We start from the raw sequence: 20,419 nt of genomic DNA, 5'->3' as shown, positions 1-20,419 counted from the left end.
TGGCCAAGGAGCGCCCTGATTCCCACCACAGGCTGAGAATGGGGAGAAAGAAGAGCTACACACAGCGGCTCCCCGAGAGGAAGCAGGCAGTTGGCACAGGTGGGATGGAGGGATGGAGGGATGGAGGCTGGGCTCTGGGGACAGGGGCTGCGTGGCCACGCATGGCCTACGAGTCAGGAAACCTGGCTCCAGGCTTAGCTGTGTCAGGCGGGTCGCCTCCCCTCTCTGGGCCTCAGGCCTCAGCTCCCTCTTCTGTAAAGTAAAGGAACTAAACTAGATAAAAAGAAGAGTGGTGTTGCAGTCAGGACACAGGCTGTAAAATCAGCTGTTGTAACTTAAATCCGGGACTAAACGTGGACTAGTTAGTATTTCTCTCTGTACTTCCGTGTCCTCATCTAGAGGATGGAGACGATAAAGGCCAGCGCGCAGGGTGTAAGGGTATAAATTCCATACGCAAAGTGCCTAGACCGGGGTTGGAGCACAAGAGGTGCTCAGCAACGGGGGGCTCTTCTCCCTGCTGAAACCCTGACAGTTTATGACAAGAGGAACAAAATTCTGCCCACTTGGTTACGAACCCGCTGTAGGAAACACATTCTCCTTAGGGCTTTCAGACTTGCCTCTCTTTTTTTTTTGGCCGCACCACGCAGCATGCGGGATCTGGTTCCCCGACCAGGGATCAAACCCACACCCCCTGCAGTGGAAGCACAGAGTCTTAACCACTGGACGGCCAGGGAAGTCCGGACTTGCCTCTTCTAAAAGGAGTATTCTCTTGGTTAGGAGCTCTTCGACCTGCCGCACCTTCTTCTGAGCATCTTCCTTCACCCGCTGAATTTCAGAGCCACCCCCTGCGGTGAGGCTCTCAACTGCTTTGCTGCGAAAAGAGGCAAAGGCATAAAATGCACAAGAGTGACAGTCAGATGGTGATTCCAACCGCTCCAAAGAGACAAAGAATATTTGTTGGTCACTTCTCCCACAGACCTGTGCTGAGCTTTTTTTTTTTTAAAATTAAGATTTGTAATTCAAAAGCACAGATAATGCAATATATAAATGTATCAAGTCAACCGTGCAGTATACCTTGAACTTAAACAATGTTATATGCCAATTACATCTCAATTAAAACACATATATAGGGGCTTCCCTGGTGGCGCAGTGGTTAAGAATCCGCCTGCCAACGCAAGGGACACGGCTTCGAGCCCTGGTCCGGGAAGATCCCACGTGCCGCAGAGCAGCTAAGTCCATGCGCCACAACTACTGAACCTGCGCTCTAGAGCCCACGAGCCACAACTGCTGAGCCCGCGTGCCACAACTACTGAAGCCCGTGCGCCTAGAGCCCGTGCTCCGCAACAAGATGGAACTACCGCAATGAGAAGCCCGCACACAACGAAGACCCAATGCAGCCAAAAATAAATTAAATAAAATTTTTTAAAAAATAAATAAATAAAACACATATATATGATATATACATATAGTTCGCATACTATCCAGTGATCTTCTTAGGGTCAACTCCTAGAAAGGGAATTACTAGGTTAAAGGATAAGCTCGTTTTTAAGACACTCGACAGCTACTGCTGAATTCCCCACCACGAAACTTCCGATAAAGCACACCTCCACCGGCGGCAGGAAAGGCAGGGCGCTGGTGTGACAAACCAGTGCGCAAGGAGCTGGAGACAACGAAAATAAACCTGCAGGTAAAGGTCTTCTGCCACTGGAGGGAGGAGCATCTCAAACACAGCACGACCACTCGGCAAGCACGAGCGGCAACTGAGGGCCTGAGGAGAGGAGGTTACCCGCCCTCCACCACCTCCAACATAACAGGCAGACTTCACATCGCCGGGCATCGTGGAACATTCTCTCTGCTTGACCAGCATGCTGGGGCTGGCCCACCAACACCAGACACAGCGCTACGACCACAGACGCCTTTCATTTTGGTTCTCGAAAAACAGCGCCGGATGTGAATTTGTGAGACACAGACTCAGAGGCAGGTCTCATCAGATTTCTAAAATGACTTCGGGTTTCCAGAAGGCAGAATGATGAAGGAGACGGCTCCACCTAAAGCTAGCTTTTCAGAAAAGCTGCAAAAGGATAAGTCTATTCACCACCAGCCTCCCATGCCCTACTTTAAGGGTATGTAACATTTTTCCAACCAGGGGCCGCGTGATCAGACACTCACGTGCACAGGCCATGTGCATTTCTGACTGAGAACGATGCAAAGCCAAGAGGGCCGTCCCTGCTGCCCCGAACATGAGCCGCCTGCACATAAAGGCCTTGTTCATATCTTGTTTCCTTTTACCAATAAGCCTTCAGAAGGCCCCAGTGTCATGGTATCATTTTAATGGAATTCAATGCGAACAATTGGAAAGAAAGAGCAGGGGCTCTGAGACTGAACAGATCTGCTTCCAAATTTTGGCTCTATTATGTCCTCAGCGTGACTCTGGGTAAATTACCTCTTACACCTCAGTTTCCTCATTTGAAAAATGAGATGATTAGCTCTTAGAACTAATGTGCTAACACATGTGGTGGCCGTAGCGTGGTGCCCTTCCTCTCTGATCTGAGTGCTGCCTGCTGGCCTGTTGTCCCCGAGGCCACCGCAGCACTGGCCCCTGCTGCGCCGCTGTGAGAGGCCTCGTTCCACCGCCTCTGCTGGCATCTGAGCTGAGAACGGATCCTCTCTGGCCAGAACTAAGACCACCACGGTCACCTCCTGATCACTGCTATGAAACGTCCTGAGCCGCCACTCCCTCAGCTCACTTCCTGATCAGTACTGTCTGGAATTCACAATGATTCACAATCACTTCCACCACTCCTCAAGAGGCATTATACATGGCTGGAAGATTTCTGTACTAGAAGCTTTTCCCTCCTGAGCCTTGGACACAGGATTTTTCCAGTCCCAAATTTCCACTAACCACCAGAAATGTTTCAGCCCTTGGGCTTCACAGAGACTGCTCTAGAAAATGGCCCGCTCGACTGCCTCCCCCTCCCCCCGCCTCCACCACCCAGTACGTGCAAATACACCGGCTCCCTCCTATCAGCCCAGATCAAACATTTCTGTTTTGCAGTCTGAATCATATACATCGTCGAGGGGCTGACTACAATTTTTAACAAGTACTGGTATTATTCAGTTTGGCTGCACTTTAGTTACACCAATAAAATATATTCCCAATAACAAATGTTCCAACTTTTCATTTATCATCTTTGTATCTCTGTAGCAATAAAATTTATACTCAGCAGTATGGCGCAATTTTCCCCTACTGATGGAATTATTGTTTTTGTTTGTGTTTTAAAGCCACAGAGATAAAATTTACTCCCGACAATATGTCTGCTTTCGTTTTTAATGCCCCCTTACTGTAAGTGAGAAATACAAGAATAGAAAGCCGGCAAACTATATACTTACTCCAGAGCAAGGCAGAGCGAGCTCAGACCAGGCCAGTCCCAGTTCTGTCACCAACCTGGGCAAGACTTCCTACTCCTCTGAGCCTCAGTTTTCTTTCCACTCAAATGGGAACACTGGCTGCCTCAAACAGCTGTTGTAAAATCAACTGCAATAAAGCATGTCAAGCGCCAGGCGCAGGGTTTGGGGCAAAGCAGGATCTCAGTAAACATTCGTTCTCTCCTTCTGCCCTTTCTCTCTTTACAGAATCTGGGGCAACAGATGAGATAGACAGCAAGGCCTAAGGAGAGGAAAGGTTTACAGAAACTGGTCTAATCCAGCTTTCCACCCAATACAAGACAGAACTGTCTATAAACACCACCCTCACTACCCTTTCTAACCCTCAACATTTCCTCTTGACTCTTTCCATTCTAATTATAGTTTTTTAGAAAAAGCAGGGGCTTTTCCTGTGACAGGTGCTGGGCATTTCGGGGTAAAGAAAGGCACCTTTAGCAGACGTGTGGTGGACAGGGCACCTAGCCTGTGGCAGGTAATTCTCACAAAGGCCCCATGAAGTAGGAACAGCTGAGAAGCCAAGACTCAGAAGCCAAAGACCCACCTGCTGGCAGAGCCAACCCAGAGCCCCTGCCCCTTCCACTGGCCCCATCTCCACTCAAGTAGGGGAGCAGGCTCTTGGCCTCACAAGATGTACAGTCATGTTAGAGAAGTGAGAATCACATACAGGAAAATAAAGAACATGAAACCTAGTGCTAGGCTAAAAGTCAGGGACTTGAGTTCTAATCCCAGCTCTGATCTTTCTAAGTGATTTTCTAAGTCATGGTCCTTCCCGTCTCCAGGCCTAAGTTCCCCCCGCTACAAAAGGTTTTCCTAGAAAGTTGGCTAGCTCCCAGGATAATGATGGAATGTATCAATAAATGGATGTGAAAGCGTTTTATAAACTGTAAAGTGTTACATACACATGGGATTGCCATTATATGCCAGAGCAGTCTGTACAGAGGTTGAGATGTGGACCACGGGCAGCCACGGGTCTCAGCATGAGCCTTTACGGAGGGGAGGCGACAGGAAAGGCATCTGGGCCAGGAGGGGACGGGAAGCAGAAGAGACCTGCCAAGGCAAAGCTAGAGCAGCAGGGGCAGGACATTTTCAGTACCTGTGCACTACTGGGATAAAGTGTTGGTGGAGAGAAAGCTGGAGCAGTGAAGTCACTGTGACTTTCTTAAACAGAACCCCTGCCCTAGAAGGCATCCTTGACATCGCCCTTCCCACCATTACCAAGCCCTGTGGACTTTGCTTCCCAACCATCTCCCCAGTCCCCCCATGCAGCTCATCACGAATCTCTTGCCTAAACGACTGGCCCAGCCTCCTAACTCGACTCCCTGCTTCCACCCTGGCTCCCTCCACAAAACATTCCCCACTCAGCAACCAGAGTGACCTTTGAAAAAACAAAGCCCTGATTGTGTCAGCTGCTTAAAACCCATGACTGTTTTCCATCTGATCTCAGGATAAAGACCAAAATCTCTAGTGAGGCCTCAAGACCCTGCAAGACAAGATCGAGCCCCCTAGACCTGTCGTATCTCCTGAGACCTGCACAGTCCCTCCTCCTTCAACACCTTCTCCACCCTTTCCCCCTGGTCAAGGCCTACTTACCGCCAGATCCAATCTCATCTCAAATGCCACCTTCCCGGCCACACACCTACAGCTACGGACCTATTCCTGCTGCTCTAACTCTCCTAGCTTCCTCCCTTTCGCTCACAGCTCTTTTCCCAACTTGTATTTATATATCTATTACTCCAAGTATTCTATCCCGATCACTCCATCCAGAATGTAAGCCCCATGTGTCTGTTTGGATCACGGCTCTATTTCCAGGAACCTAGGCCAGTGCCACACACGACAACTGCTTGATAAATATTTTCTGAATAAATTAATAAGGCTGGTCAGACCAAAAAGGGCCTTGGACACCAGTCTGGGCAGCTGGAAAATCTGTGCATACAAACACGGGCACCAGCCCCCAAATGCTCAGCTCGGTGCGCTGGTACTGAGGCACGCACGTGGCCTTTTTGAGTCCGGGTTTCCATGTGCACACGCCTGGCTAGAAACAAGTCCTGGCTGAGATCTGCAGCAGGCAGGGTGAACAGAGTAGGAAACAGACAGAATTCTGCTACTGACTTCTAGGCTTGGTAAAGTCAATTTGACTTCCTGCCCAGAGAACGATGTGCTTCCAAACAACAACAACAACAAAGGCAACCAACAAAAACAACGTGTTAAGGGAATTCCCTGGCAGTCCAGTGGTTAGGACTCGGCGCCTTCACTGCCTTGAGCCCGGGTTTGATGGGGAACAAAGATCACGCAAGCCCAGCAGCATGGCCAAAAAAAAAAAGTGTCAATCTAGTTTGTTCATTCATTCATTCATCACTCACTCACTCAGAAAATACCACGTGTGCACAGTCAGCGTAACTCAGAGAAGCCTGGGCCAGGGAACCTCTAGTCTACTCAGAGCCCACAGCAGTCCATGCCGGCTGCTGGCTGTGTGACAATAAAAGGAATTGTGTGGCCTGGCCCAGAGCAGCGCAGCTGTGCCCTAGGCCAAAGGCCCTACGCCCCTGGGCAGCCGTACCCAGCAGGAGCTCTGCTGCTAGGACAGATGAAGCGTTCCCATGTAAGCTTCCAGCCAGGTCCTTGGTGGGTCAACTCTGGGAAGTCCTACTCCTCTCTCACCAAGCGAAACTCAGCACACTTAGGTGCCTCACCCCGTGCCCACAGACACCCTCTGTCACTGCACCTCCAGCATACCCCGTTCACAGGCTCACCCGTCTCCAATGAGCTCCTGAGGGAAGGGACATCTCTTCTCAAGTCCTCAGCGTGTGGCACACTTACGTGAGAAATGTTTATGAATGAATGAATGACCAACTGAGTCACAGACTGTATCCTCTGAACTGTGCTTGTTGTTCAATAAATATTTAATTAACTGATTGACTGACTAAGGTAATAGTTTTCAAATTTTTTAAAGCAGTAGAACCCCTCTTATAAACTAAATATTACAAGGGACCCTAGTACATAAAACACATACAAGAACGAGTTCCTCTGGTTGAAGCCCCACCCTCTGCCCCCCTGCCTCACCCACCGCAGGAGTCCTTCAGGACCCCGAGGCCCCCCAGCCTTTCACAGCAATGAAGATGGAGGAGCTGCTGATGTAACTGACAACAGGGATGGATTTCACAGACACATGGCTAAGCAAAGAGGCCAGACACAAAAGGGCGGGTGCACAGTGTACGATTCCTTTTCTATACAGTTCAAAACCAGGCAGAACTAAGCGATCCGGACGCTAGCGGTGAGCAGTGGTTATCTTTGAGGGAGAAGGGTAAGTTCTGGGAGCACAAAGGAAGTGCTCAGGGGGCTGGTGATGTTCTGGTTTCTGATCTGGAAGGTGGCCCACAGCTGTGCCTGCTTTGTGAAAATCATCATGCTGTATGTACACTTATGATCGTTCATCTTCCTGTAAGTATGTTACATTTTAAAAGTTTGTTGAAAAATAATTAAATAAAAATGTAAATTTCCTCGCGGTCCTCAGAGCCCCGCTGGAGAAGAACTGGCTTAGAAACACAAGGTTCTCTTGTACCGACGCACCCAGCCTCCACCACCAGAACCCTGGGCGACCTGTGAGCTCGCAGCAGGGGGACAGGTACTCACGAGGCTTTGAGGAGCAGCCGCTCTCTCTCCTGGAGCTCCAGCTTCAGACTCTCTACTTCCACCTTGAGCTCGATGTTCTTCCAGACAAGATTAGGAAAGAAAAGAAACAGCGTGAAGCACAGGACATCCGAATGCCTATAGTGGGAAACCTGCTTTCAGCACGGACTGGCTCCGTGATGCTCATAATAGACAGATATTAGATTCAAACCCTCATTAGCCTCGGGGCACAGGGAAAAGGGAATTACTGAACACTGGTGGGCTCCAAAGAAGGCCCTGGATTTCTCAAGGCTTGGAACAATTATGTAAATTTTCCAAGCTTCTAAGAGCCAGAGCATTCAAACGTTCAGGCATAAATGTCATACAAGTGAGGCTGATTTAAAAATTGTTTGCCCTCCACCAGGCAAGTTTACAATCAATTCTGCAGCTTGCTTTTACCATTCCAAGGCAATTACTTCTGGTTGTTTGCAATCATGCATGTGGTGGTGTAGCAGTGGGAATGTGTTACAGCATCAAAAAAATAAAACCTGTGGATGGATGAGCAGGAAGCCACATCACTGCCTGTCTCGTTTCAGTGTAAGATCTCAGGGTGCTCCCTTCCCAAAGAGCCGTGACCACACAGGGCCAGCTGTCTATAGGGGACACCACAGTGTTCCCCAGCCGTCTTCCTCTTAAGTGACTGGAACAAAAGGAGACACACATGGTCCTGGGCTTGTAACTCACGTGAGAATCCAAAGACAGACTCTTTGGCACACGGGTCACAACGTGAGGCAGCGGGGAGAGATCAGCTTCGCAAACCAGTCCACAGATGTACCCCAGACGGAATATTAGGTGAATTCATGCAGTAAAGAGGAAGGTCTGAGTGTGCAGCCTGCAGGGGACTGCTGTAAATCCAAGATTTCTCTAATCTTGCTCCTGCTTTATTTTAATAATTTATGCCAACTTTACATTTTATTCCACACTACATGTGTATTATTTTAAATAAAAATACCATTTCCGGTAAAATTTACAATCTCCGAGGACAGGTCTACCTCCTTTTAGCCAAGGAGCCCTGGGGGGAAGAGCACCCCTGACTGAGAAGTCAGCCAGAATGGAAAGACCACAGCCTTGGGACTAGACGGACCTGGCTTCAAATTCTGCCTCCACTCCTTCCCAGGAGGAAACCGTGGCAAGTCAGTGGATACTGGTTTATTTACTCATTCCTTCACTTCACAGACATACACCAACCCCTGTGACAGGCCAAGCACAGGTTAAGCACCAAGGCCACCACGGTAGACGAGGCAGACGCAGGCCCTGCCTTCCTGCTCACACCCAATATGAAAGTGCGAGTGCGAGCCTGTAACTGTCCTTAGAAACACAAGCCCAGGAGGTCAGAGAGCAGGTGTCTCCTTTCAGATCCCTCAAGTGTCACACGAAAAACATGAAGCCCACCTGACATGGTGGATTTGAGGACTGAATGAACTAACAAATGAGAAGAGGCTACGAGACAAGGCTCAGACTGTGTTATTTTTTTCACTGTCAAACAACAGGAACTAAAGAAGTCATCTCTGCATCAGAACTTTTTCTAGAAGAAACTGATCTTGGCATAAAGGACACTGAGTGACAGTGCACAATGTCTTCAACTGTGGTTTTGTGAAAACTGCAGAAACACCCTTCAAAGAGAAGATTCCTGTTCCAGCTCTCTGAAGGGCAGAGGGCTTCTATGTAACAGCTGATATCATGTTCTAAGTGCTTTGCTTTCTGATGAACCAATTGGCACCCCAGCCCAGCAAATTTAAAAGAATGGACTGCTAACAGGTCCACTAGACTTTTTTTTGCAAGCTCAATACTTCAAGTTATAAACTTATACACATGGCGACCATAGTGTCTAAACCAAAAATCAAGACACCTTATAAGCATAAAATGGAATATCACTATAAAAAAGAATGAAGAAGCTCTTAAACCACTATTAAGGAAAGATATTCAAGATACTGTTAAGGAAAAATGCGAGGTGCAAAGCGAACATGCTTGCATTTAGGTGAAAAGGGGGTCTGTACACATGTACGTACACACACAGTGCTTGCTTGTGTACACATAAAATATCTCTGCCTGAGGAATGAATGATATTGGTTAGATCCACGGAATCTAGGAGACAAGGGTGGAAGAAAGTCTTTCCAGTGTATACCTTTTACGCTTTTTGATTTTGAACCATGTACACCTATCCAAAAAATTAAAATTTAAATAAAAGTGTAATTAAATCAAGTCATCTAGCCAAACAGTGGAAAAGAAGAGCTGAAACTGTGTAGTAGAATGAGGTAGGCAGACCCGGGCCCAAAACCCATCTCACACAGCAGCTATACGACAGGGAGCAAGGTGCTGATCTTCCCTGAGCTTCAGCTGCCTCTCCTGCAAGGCGAGGACCACCTCCATTGTACAGGACCGTCTTGAGAATTAAAACAAGCTGATGAATGCACAAATGCCCAGGACAGGTGCCCGACCAGGAGTAGGCAATTAACTTACTTTGATGTCCTAACGCCCATATTCGTTCTGAGATACATGATAATTATACTTGCATACAAAATATTTTCGGTTACTGGGTTTTCTTTAAAATTCTGATTGCACCACCACTTCCTTCCAGAGAAGGGGAGACCCTCACTGTCCTTCTCTCCCACAATAAAGAAAGAGAAATCGTGTCCTGAGGGACAAGGGAGCTTTTCAATGGTTGAAATGGCCCAGAAGTACAGTACAATCCCTCTTCAAGACAAGCCCATTTAAGTCCGTCCGCTAAAACTCAACGAGAGTTCTTTTTCCTCCTTCAAAAGCTTCCACTGGTGCAAACTTCCGAATAGAAAAAATGGAAGAATTCTCAGGCCAAGGGCTAATCTCCTAGAGAAAGTCAAGAAACGGGCACTAAAATATTGTTTGTGCTCATGTCTCTTCAAGAAAGCCAAGTTCCTTTTTCAACTTTCAGAACCAAGGTTTGTTTTCAGGCGGAGACCTCCAGGTCAAGACTTGAGATAGGAATAGACTCTTTCTTCTGACAGTGATAAGCAGGCACACCAGGAATACAGAAGAGTCAGATCACAGGAAAAATGACAAGCCTACCTTCGGGCCGCCCACGGAAGCCCCAGGAAGACAATGATGATCCTTGTCAAGCGCTGACTGGGTGCTGAGGCTTTTCATCTGTCAACTCATTTTAATCCACACAAATAACCCCAAGACAGAGGGATTATCACTTAACTCTGGAAGCAAGCCCAGAGAGCTGAAGTGACTTGCCTACAGTTACACAAGTTAGTCAGTAACAATAGGATTCAATTCCAAAGACATTCTACCATTTCACTGTCTTTGTCTAAATTACAAATAATGAGAAAAAGGCAATTGAGATATGGTAAATCAGAATTCCCACTTTAAGAAGAGAGAAGGACTCCCTTAAAATTAATCTTGTATCGCCTTTTGCTTAATATTAACGTCATCCTATTATCTCTTCATGCTCCCTGTAATCAATTCAAATGAAGTGAAAGCAGTGCTCTCTACTCATGCCAACTCTGAGAACAAATATTAATCAAACTTCTGCTTGGAATGACTGTTAGAAAAGACACTGGGAATGGCGGCAAGAAGCAGGGCACTCACAGTTTTGTAGATGTGTTCAGTGGGGCCATCAAATTCCTGTTGCATCCTTTCCTCGAGGAAATAGATGCGGAGCTTTAGGTTAAAGTTTTCTTTCTTCAATTCAGTGATTTGCTAGAAAATAAGAACAGATGGGTCATCAAAAGTAAGATCCAAGGGACAATACCTGCATGAATCCCCATAGCTTCCAAGGCTACAAATGGAGTAAAAGCTTACCGTTGCTATAACTGTACTAACCCAGAAGTAAGAGCCAAACTCAGGACCATCTGAGCACTGAAATGCATGATGACTGAGTGGAGAGAGGATTCATGACTCCACACTGACAGTGAGTAAACAGGTAAAGAAAGAAAAGGAAAGGAAAAGGGGACGCTCTTCTTTACAAAAGAAATCCAGTTAATAAATGTAGAAGAATAACAGGAAGAGAAAATCACCCTTATACAACTGCTATGGTAATAACTGACTCAGGCAGGAATCATCAATGCGTAAAGCATCAGGTGAAAGAACACTGGAAGACACGATATTCCCACTGTCTCAAGATATCACCCCACAGATGGCTTGTTATTTACAAAAGGAGAGTATCTTCACAATTTAGAAACCTACTAGACACCACCCTAATCAAGAGAATATATTTAATACCACCTCCTGGTGGAACAAAATGACATCTCGTGCCTCCTGAACTAAATCACTGAAAGTAAGCAATTGCATTTAAAATGTTAAAACACCTAAAATCTTTTTGTTTTTTCTTCTTGCACCTCACCATTTGCAGGATCTTAGCTCCCCGATCAGGGGTCAAACCCAGGCCCGGCAGTGAAAGCACCGAGTCCTAACCACTGGACCGCCAGGGAACTCCCAAAATGCCTACAACCTTTAACTTGCGTCTAATCAAGAGTTGTCAATCAAACAAATCCAAATTGAAAGACATTCTACAAACAACGGGCCTGGACTCTTCAAAAATTTTAATGACAATCTTAAGGCAAAAATGGCTGGGGGACTCTTCTAAATAAGTGGAAGTAATAGAGGCCTGACTACTAAGTACAGTGAAATCATATAGTGAATCTTGAAATTTTTTTAAGCTCTATGGAGATAACTGGGGGAATCTGAATAACAATTTTATATAAGGTAAGAGTATTATGATTTTGTAGGAGAATATCCTAAGTAAGAGATACATGCTGAAGTACTTAAGGGTGCTGTCACATGCCCGCAACTAGCTCTCTAATAAGTGGGGAGGGAGGGAAAAAAAAGAGATAAAGCAGATGTAGCAAAATATTAATTGATAAATCTAGATGAAGAATATATGGTTGTTTGTTGTACTATTTTGCAACTTTTCCATAAGTTTAAGATTTGTTAAAATTAAAAGTTGGAAATTAAAAAAAACAGATTAAGAAAACTAGTATTTACCAAGACCCTACTATGTAAGAGACACTGAGCTTAGGTAATTTAAATACAATATCTGCACCCCTAAAACAACTCTGAGAGCAGATTACCCCCGCTATACACATGATCAAAAATCACATAACCAGTGGAAAAGCTGAGATTCATATCCTGCTCTGTCTGGCTCTAGTGACTATGATGTGTCAAGTAAACCTCACTGCCTACAGAAAACACCTGATTTATTTGTGTGTAACATCCAGCAAGCTTTCTAAAGCAGGTTAACCTAACTCCAAGAACAGAAATTAGCATACACACTAAAGCTACTTATATGTTCACTTTTTTTTTTGCATTATGCAGGCCTCTCACTGTTGTGGCCTCTCCCGTTGCGAGGCACAGGCTCCAGACGTGCAGGCTCAGCGGCCATGGCTCACGGGCCCAGCCGCTCCACGGCATGTGGGATCTTCCTGGACCGGGGCACGAACCTGCATCCCCTGCATCGGCAGGTGGACTCTCAACCACTGCGCCACCAGGGAAGCCCTATGTTCACTTTTTTGATAATTTATTGAACCGTTCTCACGTGATTTAAACGTGCTCCTACATGTATGTTACAGTTCATTTTTCACATTTTTGAAAGTCAACAGTCCACGGTTATAAGTAAATTATGATATGGCCACTCAACAGAATCTTATGGAGCCACTAAAAAGAATAAGAGATCACTCTGTGTACTCAAAGGAAGTTATCAAGACACACTGTTAAACAAAAACACTATGGTATAGAATATTATATGTGGCAGGCTACCATTGTAAAAAGTAAGGGGAAGATATGCTTACTTGCTTGATATAAATGGTATGTATCTGGAAGTATATGCTATATAACCTTTTTACCTTTTGAATTTTTTTAGTATAAATTTCCTAACAAAAAATAACTTAAAAATAATATTAGATGAAGGCATCCTTTTTAAAGACTATTTGAACTGTGAAGAGACTGCTGATGATGTTGTATTAAACCCAGTGTGTCTGCCCAGGCCATAACTCATGCATCTGTTGTTCCCCTTCCATTCTCCAAGTCACTACTCCAGCTCAGTTCTCAAAGGCAAAGCAGAAAGATCAGGGGCTTTGGAGACAACACTAAGTTCAATCCTAACGCTTCTCAGAGAGTAACCCTAGATTTGCTACCTTTCAGAGCCTCAGTTTCTTCACTTATAATATAGAGATAATACGCTTTTGTCAGTACTAAATGAAATAAAATACTGTATAGAGGATGCCTAAGACAGGGTCAACAAAAGGCACAAAGAATGAAGAATAAATTATATGATTTGATTATATCAAAATGTAAGACTTCTAACTACAAAAAGACTCATAAACATGGTTTAAAGTCAAGTGATTAAGGTGTTGGCAAAATGCCAAGACATAGGGTGAACTGTCTTGAAATGAATGGCAAAATAAAGTCTCAGCAGAGAAACAGAAAACGTAGAAAAGAACCAAATAAAAATTTTAGAAATGGAAAATACAAAAACCAAATAAAAATTGACTGGATGGGCTCAACAAATGGTGATGACAGAATACTCAGTGAACTTGAAGACAGATCAACAAAAATTATCCAATATGAAAACAGGGGGGGGAAAAACTTAGAAAAGAAAAAATTAAGAGAGCCTCAGGGACCTCTGAGCCAATACCAAAAGGTCTTTCATCAGAGTCCCAGAAAAATAGGAGAAAATTAGGAGAGTGTAGTATAAAAAAAAAAATTGAAGAAATACAGCTTAGAACTTTCCAACTTTTGAAAAAGGCACAAAACATACAGACTAAAGAGGCTTATCAAACACCAAACAGGGTAAGTTCAAAGAAATTCACACCTAGCAACCACTGAAAAATAAAGACAAAAAACATAAAACAAAAACAAACAAACAAAAACTCTTGAAAGCAGCCAGAGAAAAATGACACATTTATGAGGAACAAAGATTCAAATAACAGCAGATTTCTCAGTCAAAACCATAGAGGCCAGAGGGCAGTGGAACAATATTATTAAAATGCTGAAAGAAACTGTCGTGCTAGAATTCTTAAGCAGTGAAGGTAAAATGAAGACATTCTCAAATGAAGGAGAACCAAGTGAATCCACTGCCAAAAGATCTGCTCTAACAGAAATGCTAAAGGAAGTTCTTCAGACCAAAGGGAAGTGATACTACAGAGAGAGATGGAAACTTCAGAAATGAAGGAAGAAGGAAGAGAGAAGGAAGGAAAAGCAAATGGTAGTAAATCAACTATACTTCAATTTTTAAAAAATGATAACTATCTAGATAACTATCTAGAAGAACAGTAGAAATGAAAACACCTCAAGTTCTTTAAAACATTTATGACAGTAAAGCAAAAGTTAAAACATAGTCTGGCGGTCTTTTCAATGTTTTTGGATATAAAATATACTGGGGATAGGCGTGGCAACGTTTTTACATTTCACTTATGGTGAAATGAAAAGTTCCTATAATCTCTAAAGCAACCACTAAAAATTCTTTAATGTTTTAAAATAAACTATACAAAGAGATATGTTCAAAAACTCAATAGATAAATTTAGATGAAACAGTAAAATAATTCTAATAATCCAAAAGAAGATTTAAAAGGGGAAACAGAAGAATCAAAAACAGAAGAAACAGGGCTTCCCTGGTGGCACGGTGGTTGCGAGTCCGCCTGCCAATGCAGGGGACACAGGTTCGTGCCCCAGTCCGGGAAGATCCCACATGCCACGGAGCGGCTGGCCCCGTGAGCCATGGCCGCTGAGCCTGCGCGTCCAGAGCCTGTGCTCCACAACGGGAGAGGCCACAACAGTGAGAGGCCCGCGTACCGCAAAAAAAAACAGAAGAAACAACAGAAAACAAGTAAGAAAATGGTGGGCCTAAATTAAAATACATTGATATATGTTAAATGTAAATGATATACACAACAATTAAAATACAGAGGTTATGAGAATGGATAAAAAACCCAAAGCTGTATACAAGAAACCCACTTCAAATATAATGATAGAGGTAGATTAAAAATAAAAGTTAGAAAAAGATGTACCATGCAAACACTAATTAAAAGAAAGCTGGAATGGTTATTCATATCTGAGAAAAGTATTCAGGCATAAAAGGGACATTACATAAGAATGAAAAATAACAATCCTAATTGTGTATGTACCTAACATTACAGCCTCAAATTCATGAAGCAAAAACTGGTAGAATTGAAAGGAGAAATGAACAAACCCACAACTATTGCTTGAGACATCAATACTCCTCTCTCAAAGAAGAAACAGACCAAAAAATCAACAAAGTATGAAAATGCTGAGCAACACCGTTAACCAACTAGATCTGATTTACACTTACAAAATACTCTAGGGATTCCCCTGGTGGCTCAGTGGTTAAGAATCCACCTGCCAACGCAGGGGACACAGGTTCAAGCCCTGGTCCAGGAAGATCCCACATGCTGCGGAGCAACTAAGCCCGTGAGCCACAACTACTGAGCCTGTGCCCCAGAGCGCATGAGCCACAGCTACTGAGCCCATGTGCCACAACTACTGAAGCCCGCGCGCCTAGAGCCCGTGCTCCGCAACGAGAGGCCACCACAATTAGAAGCCCGCGCACCGCAACGAAGAGTAGCCCCCACTCACCGCAACCAGAGAAAGCCCGTGCGCAGCAACAAAGACCCAACACAGCCAAAAATAAAGAAATTTATAAAAATATTCTACCCAGCAACTCAAGTGAACGTGGAACAGTTCCCAAGATATCCTGGCTCATAAAACAAACCTTAACAAATTTAAAAGAACTAAAATCAAACTATATTCCCTGACCATAATGGACATAAACTAGAAATCAATAACAGAAAGAAAACTGGAAAATTCCCAAGTACTTAGAAATTAAATAGCACATTTCTAAACAATCCATGGGTAAAAGAGCAAAATCAAAAGATATTTTGAATAAATGAAAATGAAAATAAATCAAAATTTGTAGGATGCAGTTAGAGTAATATTTAGAGAGAAATTTATATTATTAAATGCTTTGGAAAAGAAGAAATATATACCTATTATATATAAAGTAGATAACTAATAAGGACCTACTGTATAGCACAGGGAACTCTACTCAATACTCTGTATTCCTATATAGGAAAAGAACCTAAAAGAGTGGATATATGTATATGTATAACTGAGTCACTTTGCTGTACAGCGGAAACTAACCCAACATTGTAAATCAACTATACTCCAATAAAAATTTTTTTAAAAAGGAAGAAATATCTCAAATCAATAATCTAAGCTTCTATTTTAAGAAACTATGAAGAGAGCAAAATAAACCCAAAGCAAAAAGAATGAAGGATATAATAAACATAAGAGCAGAAACCAATGAAATGGAAAAGAGAAAAACAATAGGGAAAAATCAATTTAAAAAGGCGATATGGGGACATACGTATGTGTAGAGCTGACTCACTTTGTCATACAGCAGAAACTAACACACCACTGCAAAGCAATTATACTCCAATAAAGACATTAAGAAAAAAAAGGCAGCTCTTTTCAAATGATCAATGAAACTCATACCTCTAGCAAGACTGGCAAAAAAAAAAAAAAGACATAAATTACCAATATCAAGAATGAAAGAGGAGTTATCATTACAGATCCCACAGTAATTAAAAGGATAATATGAAAATAATGCATACAAACCTATGCATGGAAATTGGAGAACTTAGATGAAATAACACAATTCCTTCAAAGGTACAAATTATCAAAATTCACCAAAGAAGAAATAAGAGAAACTGAATAGTCCTATAGCTACTTAAAAACTTAAATTTGTAATAAAAAACCTTCCAAAAAAAAATTCCAAATCAAGATGATTTCAGTAGCAATTTCCACCAAATACCTGAATTTCTACCAATTTTACACAATCTCTTCCAGAAAATAGAAGATGAGGGAACTTTCCCACTTCATTTTGTCAGGGCAGCGTTACCCTCATAAAATCAGACCAAAATATTACAAGAAAACTACAGACTAAATCCTTCAGGAATGATAGACACAAAATACTCAACTAAATTTTAACGAGTTGGAAAAACATATTAACACATCATGAGCGGGATTTATCCCAGGAATGTAAGGTTACTTCAATATTCCAAAGTCAATCCATGTAATCCACCAAACTAAAAGACTAAAGAAGAAAAAATACATACGACCACATCAACAGAGACAGGAAAAAGCATTTGACACTCAACAGCCTCTCAGGATAAAAATTCAGCAAACTAGGAATTAAAGGAAACTTCCTTTATCTGCTAAAGGATGTCTACAAAAAAACACACATCTACAAAAAACATATTTACTTAAAGATGAAGAATTGAATGTTATTCCCCTAACATCAAGAATAAGGAAAGGATATCGGTTCTCACAGTTCCTATTCAACACTGTATTTGAAGTCCCAGACAGCGCAGTAAGGCAAGGGAAGAAAACAAAAGGCATCCAGATTGGAAAGGAAGAAATAAAACAATCTTTATTTGCATATAATGACCATACATATTAAAAAATCCCAAGGAATCTACAAAAACAGCTCCCAGAATTCATTAAGTGAGTTTAGCAAAGTCAACTTGCAGATATCAATCATATTTCAATATACTAGCAATGAACAATCAGAAACTGAAAATTTTTTAAATACCATTTACAATATCTCCAAAAAGTGAAAATTTTAAGTATAAACCTAATAAGACATTATATATGCTTAAGAGCACAAAATGCTGATGAAATCAAGACCCTAAATAAGTGAGGAGACTTACTTACCAAATGCATGGATTGGAAACCTCAATATAATAAAGTTGTCAATTCTCTCCAAATTTATCTATAGATTTAACACAATCCCAGTCAAAATCCCAAGAGTTCTTATAGATAAAGACATGCTGATTATGAAATTTATTTGGAACAGTAAAAGAGTTAGGTGAGTGAAAACAATTTTGAAAAAGAATCCAGTGAAACAGAATACAGAAATAGACCCATACAACTATAGCCAATTGATTTTTGACAAAGGTGCAAAGACAATTCAATAGAGAAAGGATAGTGTTTTCATTTTCAACACACGACATCGGAACAATCAAACATCTATTTACAAAAAAATGAACCCTGATCTATCATACTTTAAACAAGCATTAAGTCAAATTAGATCACAGATCTAAATGTAAAACTTAAAATTGTACCTGTAAGGCCAACTGGCCCGAGGCAGGGGAACACAATCAGATTCACAGGTTGCATCAGTCCGAAATTCTCGGACCACCCAGTTCCAGAAACTGCCCTGGAGACATTCCGGACCACCCAGTTCCAGGAACTGACCTGGGGACTTTGAACCCAGCCCAGCCTTCCCGCCTTTCAAGGGGCGGGACTAACGGTCCCCCAGGATACCCGAAAAGACCACCAAATAAGGAATACCCTGTGCCCTCCCAGATTCACCACGCCCCTTTCCCTTCTTCCCCTATAAAATCTTGCCCAACCCTAGGCCGGGTGCGACTTCTCTGGCCACCTTTCTCTCAGACCAGTGAACCTCGCCCAGGAGTGCTCCCTAATAAAGCTCACTTGAAGCTTTCCTGTTTCGTGGTGCCATTTGTTAAGATTCGACCTTACAGTACCTTTCAGAAGAACACACAGGGAAAAATCTTCGGGACCTACAGCGAGGCAGAGTCCTTAGCTATAATATGATCCATAAAAAACTTTTTTTTAAATCAATAAACTGAGCTTCATCAAAATCTAAATAAAACGTTTGCTTTGGAAAGCACAGTGTTAAGAGAATGAAAAGACAAGCTACACACTGAGAGAAAACATTTGCAAATCACAAATCCAAGACAGGAACTGCATCTAGAATACATAAATAACTCCCAAGATGTAATTGTTAGAAAACAACTCAATTCAAAGAAAAACAAAAAACAGGCAAAAGATTTGAAAAGAAACTTCACAGGAGAAGATATACAGATGACAAATAAGCACAAGAAAAGATCTTTAACATCTTCAGCCATTAGGAAAAAGCAAATTAAAACTACAATGAGATACCACTACACAGCTATCAGAATGACTAAAAAAAATTTTTTTAATTGACAATACCAAATGCTGATAATGATGTGGAACAAATGGAATTCTCATACTCTGCTGATGGGAATGCAAAATGGCACAATCACTCTGGATGACAGTTTGGCGGTTTCTTACCAAAAAAAAAAAACTACACTTACCATATGACTCAGTAATTCCAGTCCTAGGTATTTTCCCTAGAGAAAAAAAAACCTATGTCCACACAAAAAAAACTTACACAGGAATGTTTACTGCAGCTTTATTAATAACCACCAAAACATGGAAAGAACCTGAATGTTCTTCAAAGGGTGAATGAATAAAGTGTACATCCATATGATGGAAAAATATTCAACTACAGTGATAAACGACAACATGAATGAATTTCAAAGATATTATGGTGAGGAAAAGAAGCTAGCCTCAAAGATTACATACTGTATGCTTCCATTTATATCATATCTGGAAAAAGCAAAATTACAGGGACTAAGAACAGAGGATTAGCTGCCAGAGGTCTGGGGTGAACAGTCTGACCACAAAGAGGCAACACATGGGCATTTTTTGGCATTACGGAACATTCTGATTGTGGTTGACAGTCACATGAGCCTAAAACCGTATACACATATACCAAAAAAATTAAAAATAAATATATATATATTTTTTCGATTATGACGAAAGTTACAAGGGACTATACGTATGTCAAAACTCAGCCAACACTTAGGGCTTCCCTGGTGGTGCAGTGGTCGAGAGTCCACCTGCCGATGCAGGGGACGCGGGTTCGTGCCCCGGTCCGGGAAGATCCCACATACCGCGGCTGGGCCCGTGAGCCATGGCCGCTGAGCCTGCGCGTCCAGAGCCTGTGCTCCGCAACGGAGAAGGCCACAACAGTGAGAGGCCCGCGTACCACAAAAAAATAATAAAATAAATAAAAAATAAAAAAAATTAAACTGGTGACTTTTATTTCATGTAAATTATATCTCAATAAAGTTGATTTTAAAATAAGTAAAATAAAATATAGCAAAATATTAATAGCCATACTTGAATGCCAATACATCACCATAAACGTACGTTCATTGGCATTTTTCTTCAGCATTTTTTAAAATAATTGGTAATAGTATATAATACTCTTTCTAAAAAACTTTTTAATACTTTTATGACTGATAAAAGAAAGTGATTAACATATTCTACATTAAGTATATTTCAAACTCTCTGCCCCTGGCCCCTTGTTAACACTTAAGGTTTCAATTTTGTGGCTAAGAAGAACAGCGCAAGAAACAATTGGTAGGTTCATTAAAGCCTCCTTTTAAATGTTTTAAGGAAACAGCACATAAAACAT

At 42.4% G+C, this 20,419-nt stretch overlaps 1 protein-coding gene across 6 annotated transcripts in view; it reads right to left on the bottom strand.

Annotated features, from left to right (window-relative positions):
* The window catches only part of CDK5RAP2 (CDK5 regulatory subunit associated protein 2), a 182,118-nt gene that overhangs the window by 139,394 nt on the left and 22,305 nt on the right, over positions 1 to 20,419 (bottom strand). For all 6 annotated transcript variants that reach the window (XM_082843508.1, XM_082843511.1, XM_082843509.1 and 3 more), the window contains exons 4-6: positions 10,681 to 10,791; positions 7,075 to 7,151; positions 748 to 871 (exon numbers count right to left, since the gene is read on the bottom strand). In XM_082843508.1, the coding sequence (XP_082699634.1) occupies positions 748 to 871; positions 7,075 to 7,151; positions 10,681 to 10,791 (312 nt within the window). The remainder of the gene's footprint in view (positions 1 to 747; positions 872 to 7,074; positions 7,152 to 10,680; positions 10,792 to 20,419) is intronic.

This window comes from Leucopleurus acutus, assembly GCF_964270905.1.
Source record: "Leucopleurus acutus genome assembly, chromosome: 7".
NCBI lineage: Eukaryota > Metazoa > Chordata > Mammalia > Artiodactyla > Delphinidae > Leucopleurus > Leucopleurus acutus.
The sequence above is the reverse complement of the archived record's forward strand: the minus strand, read 5'-3'. Positions and strand labels throughout refer to the sequence as shown.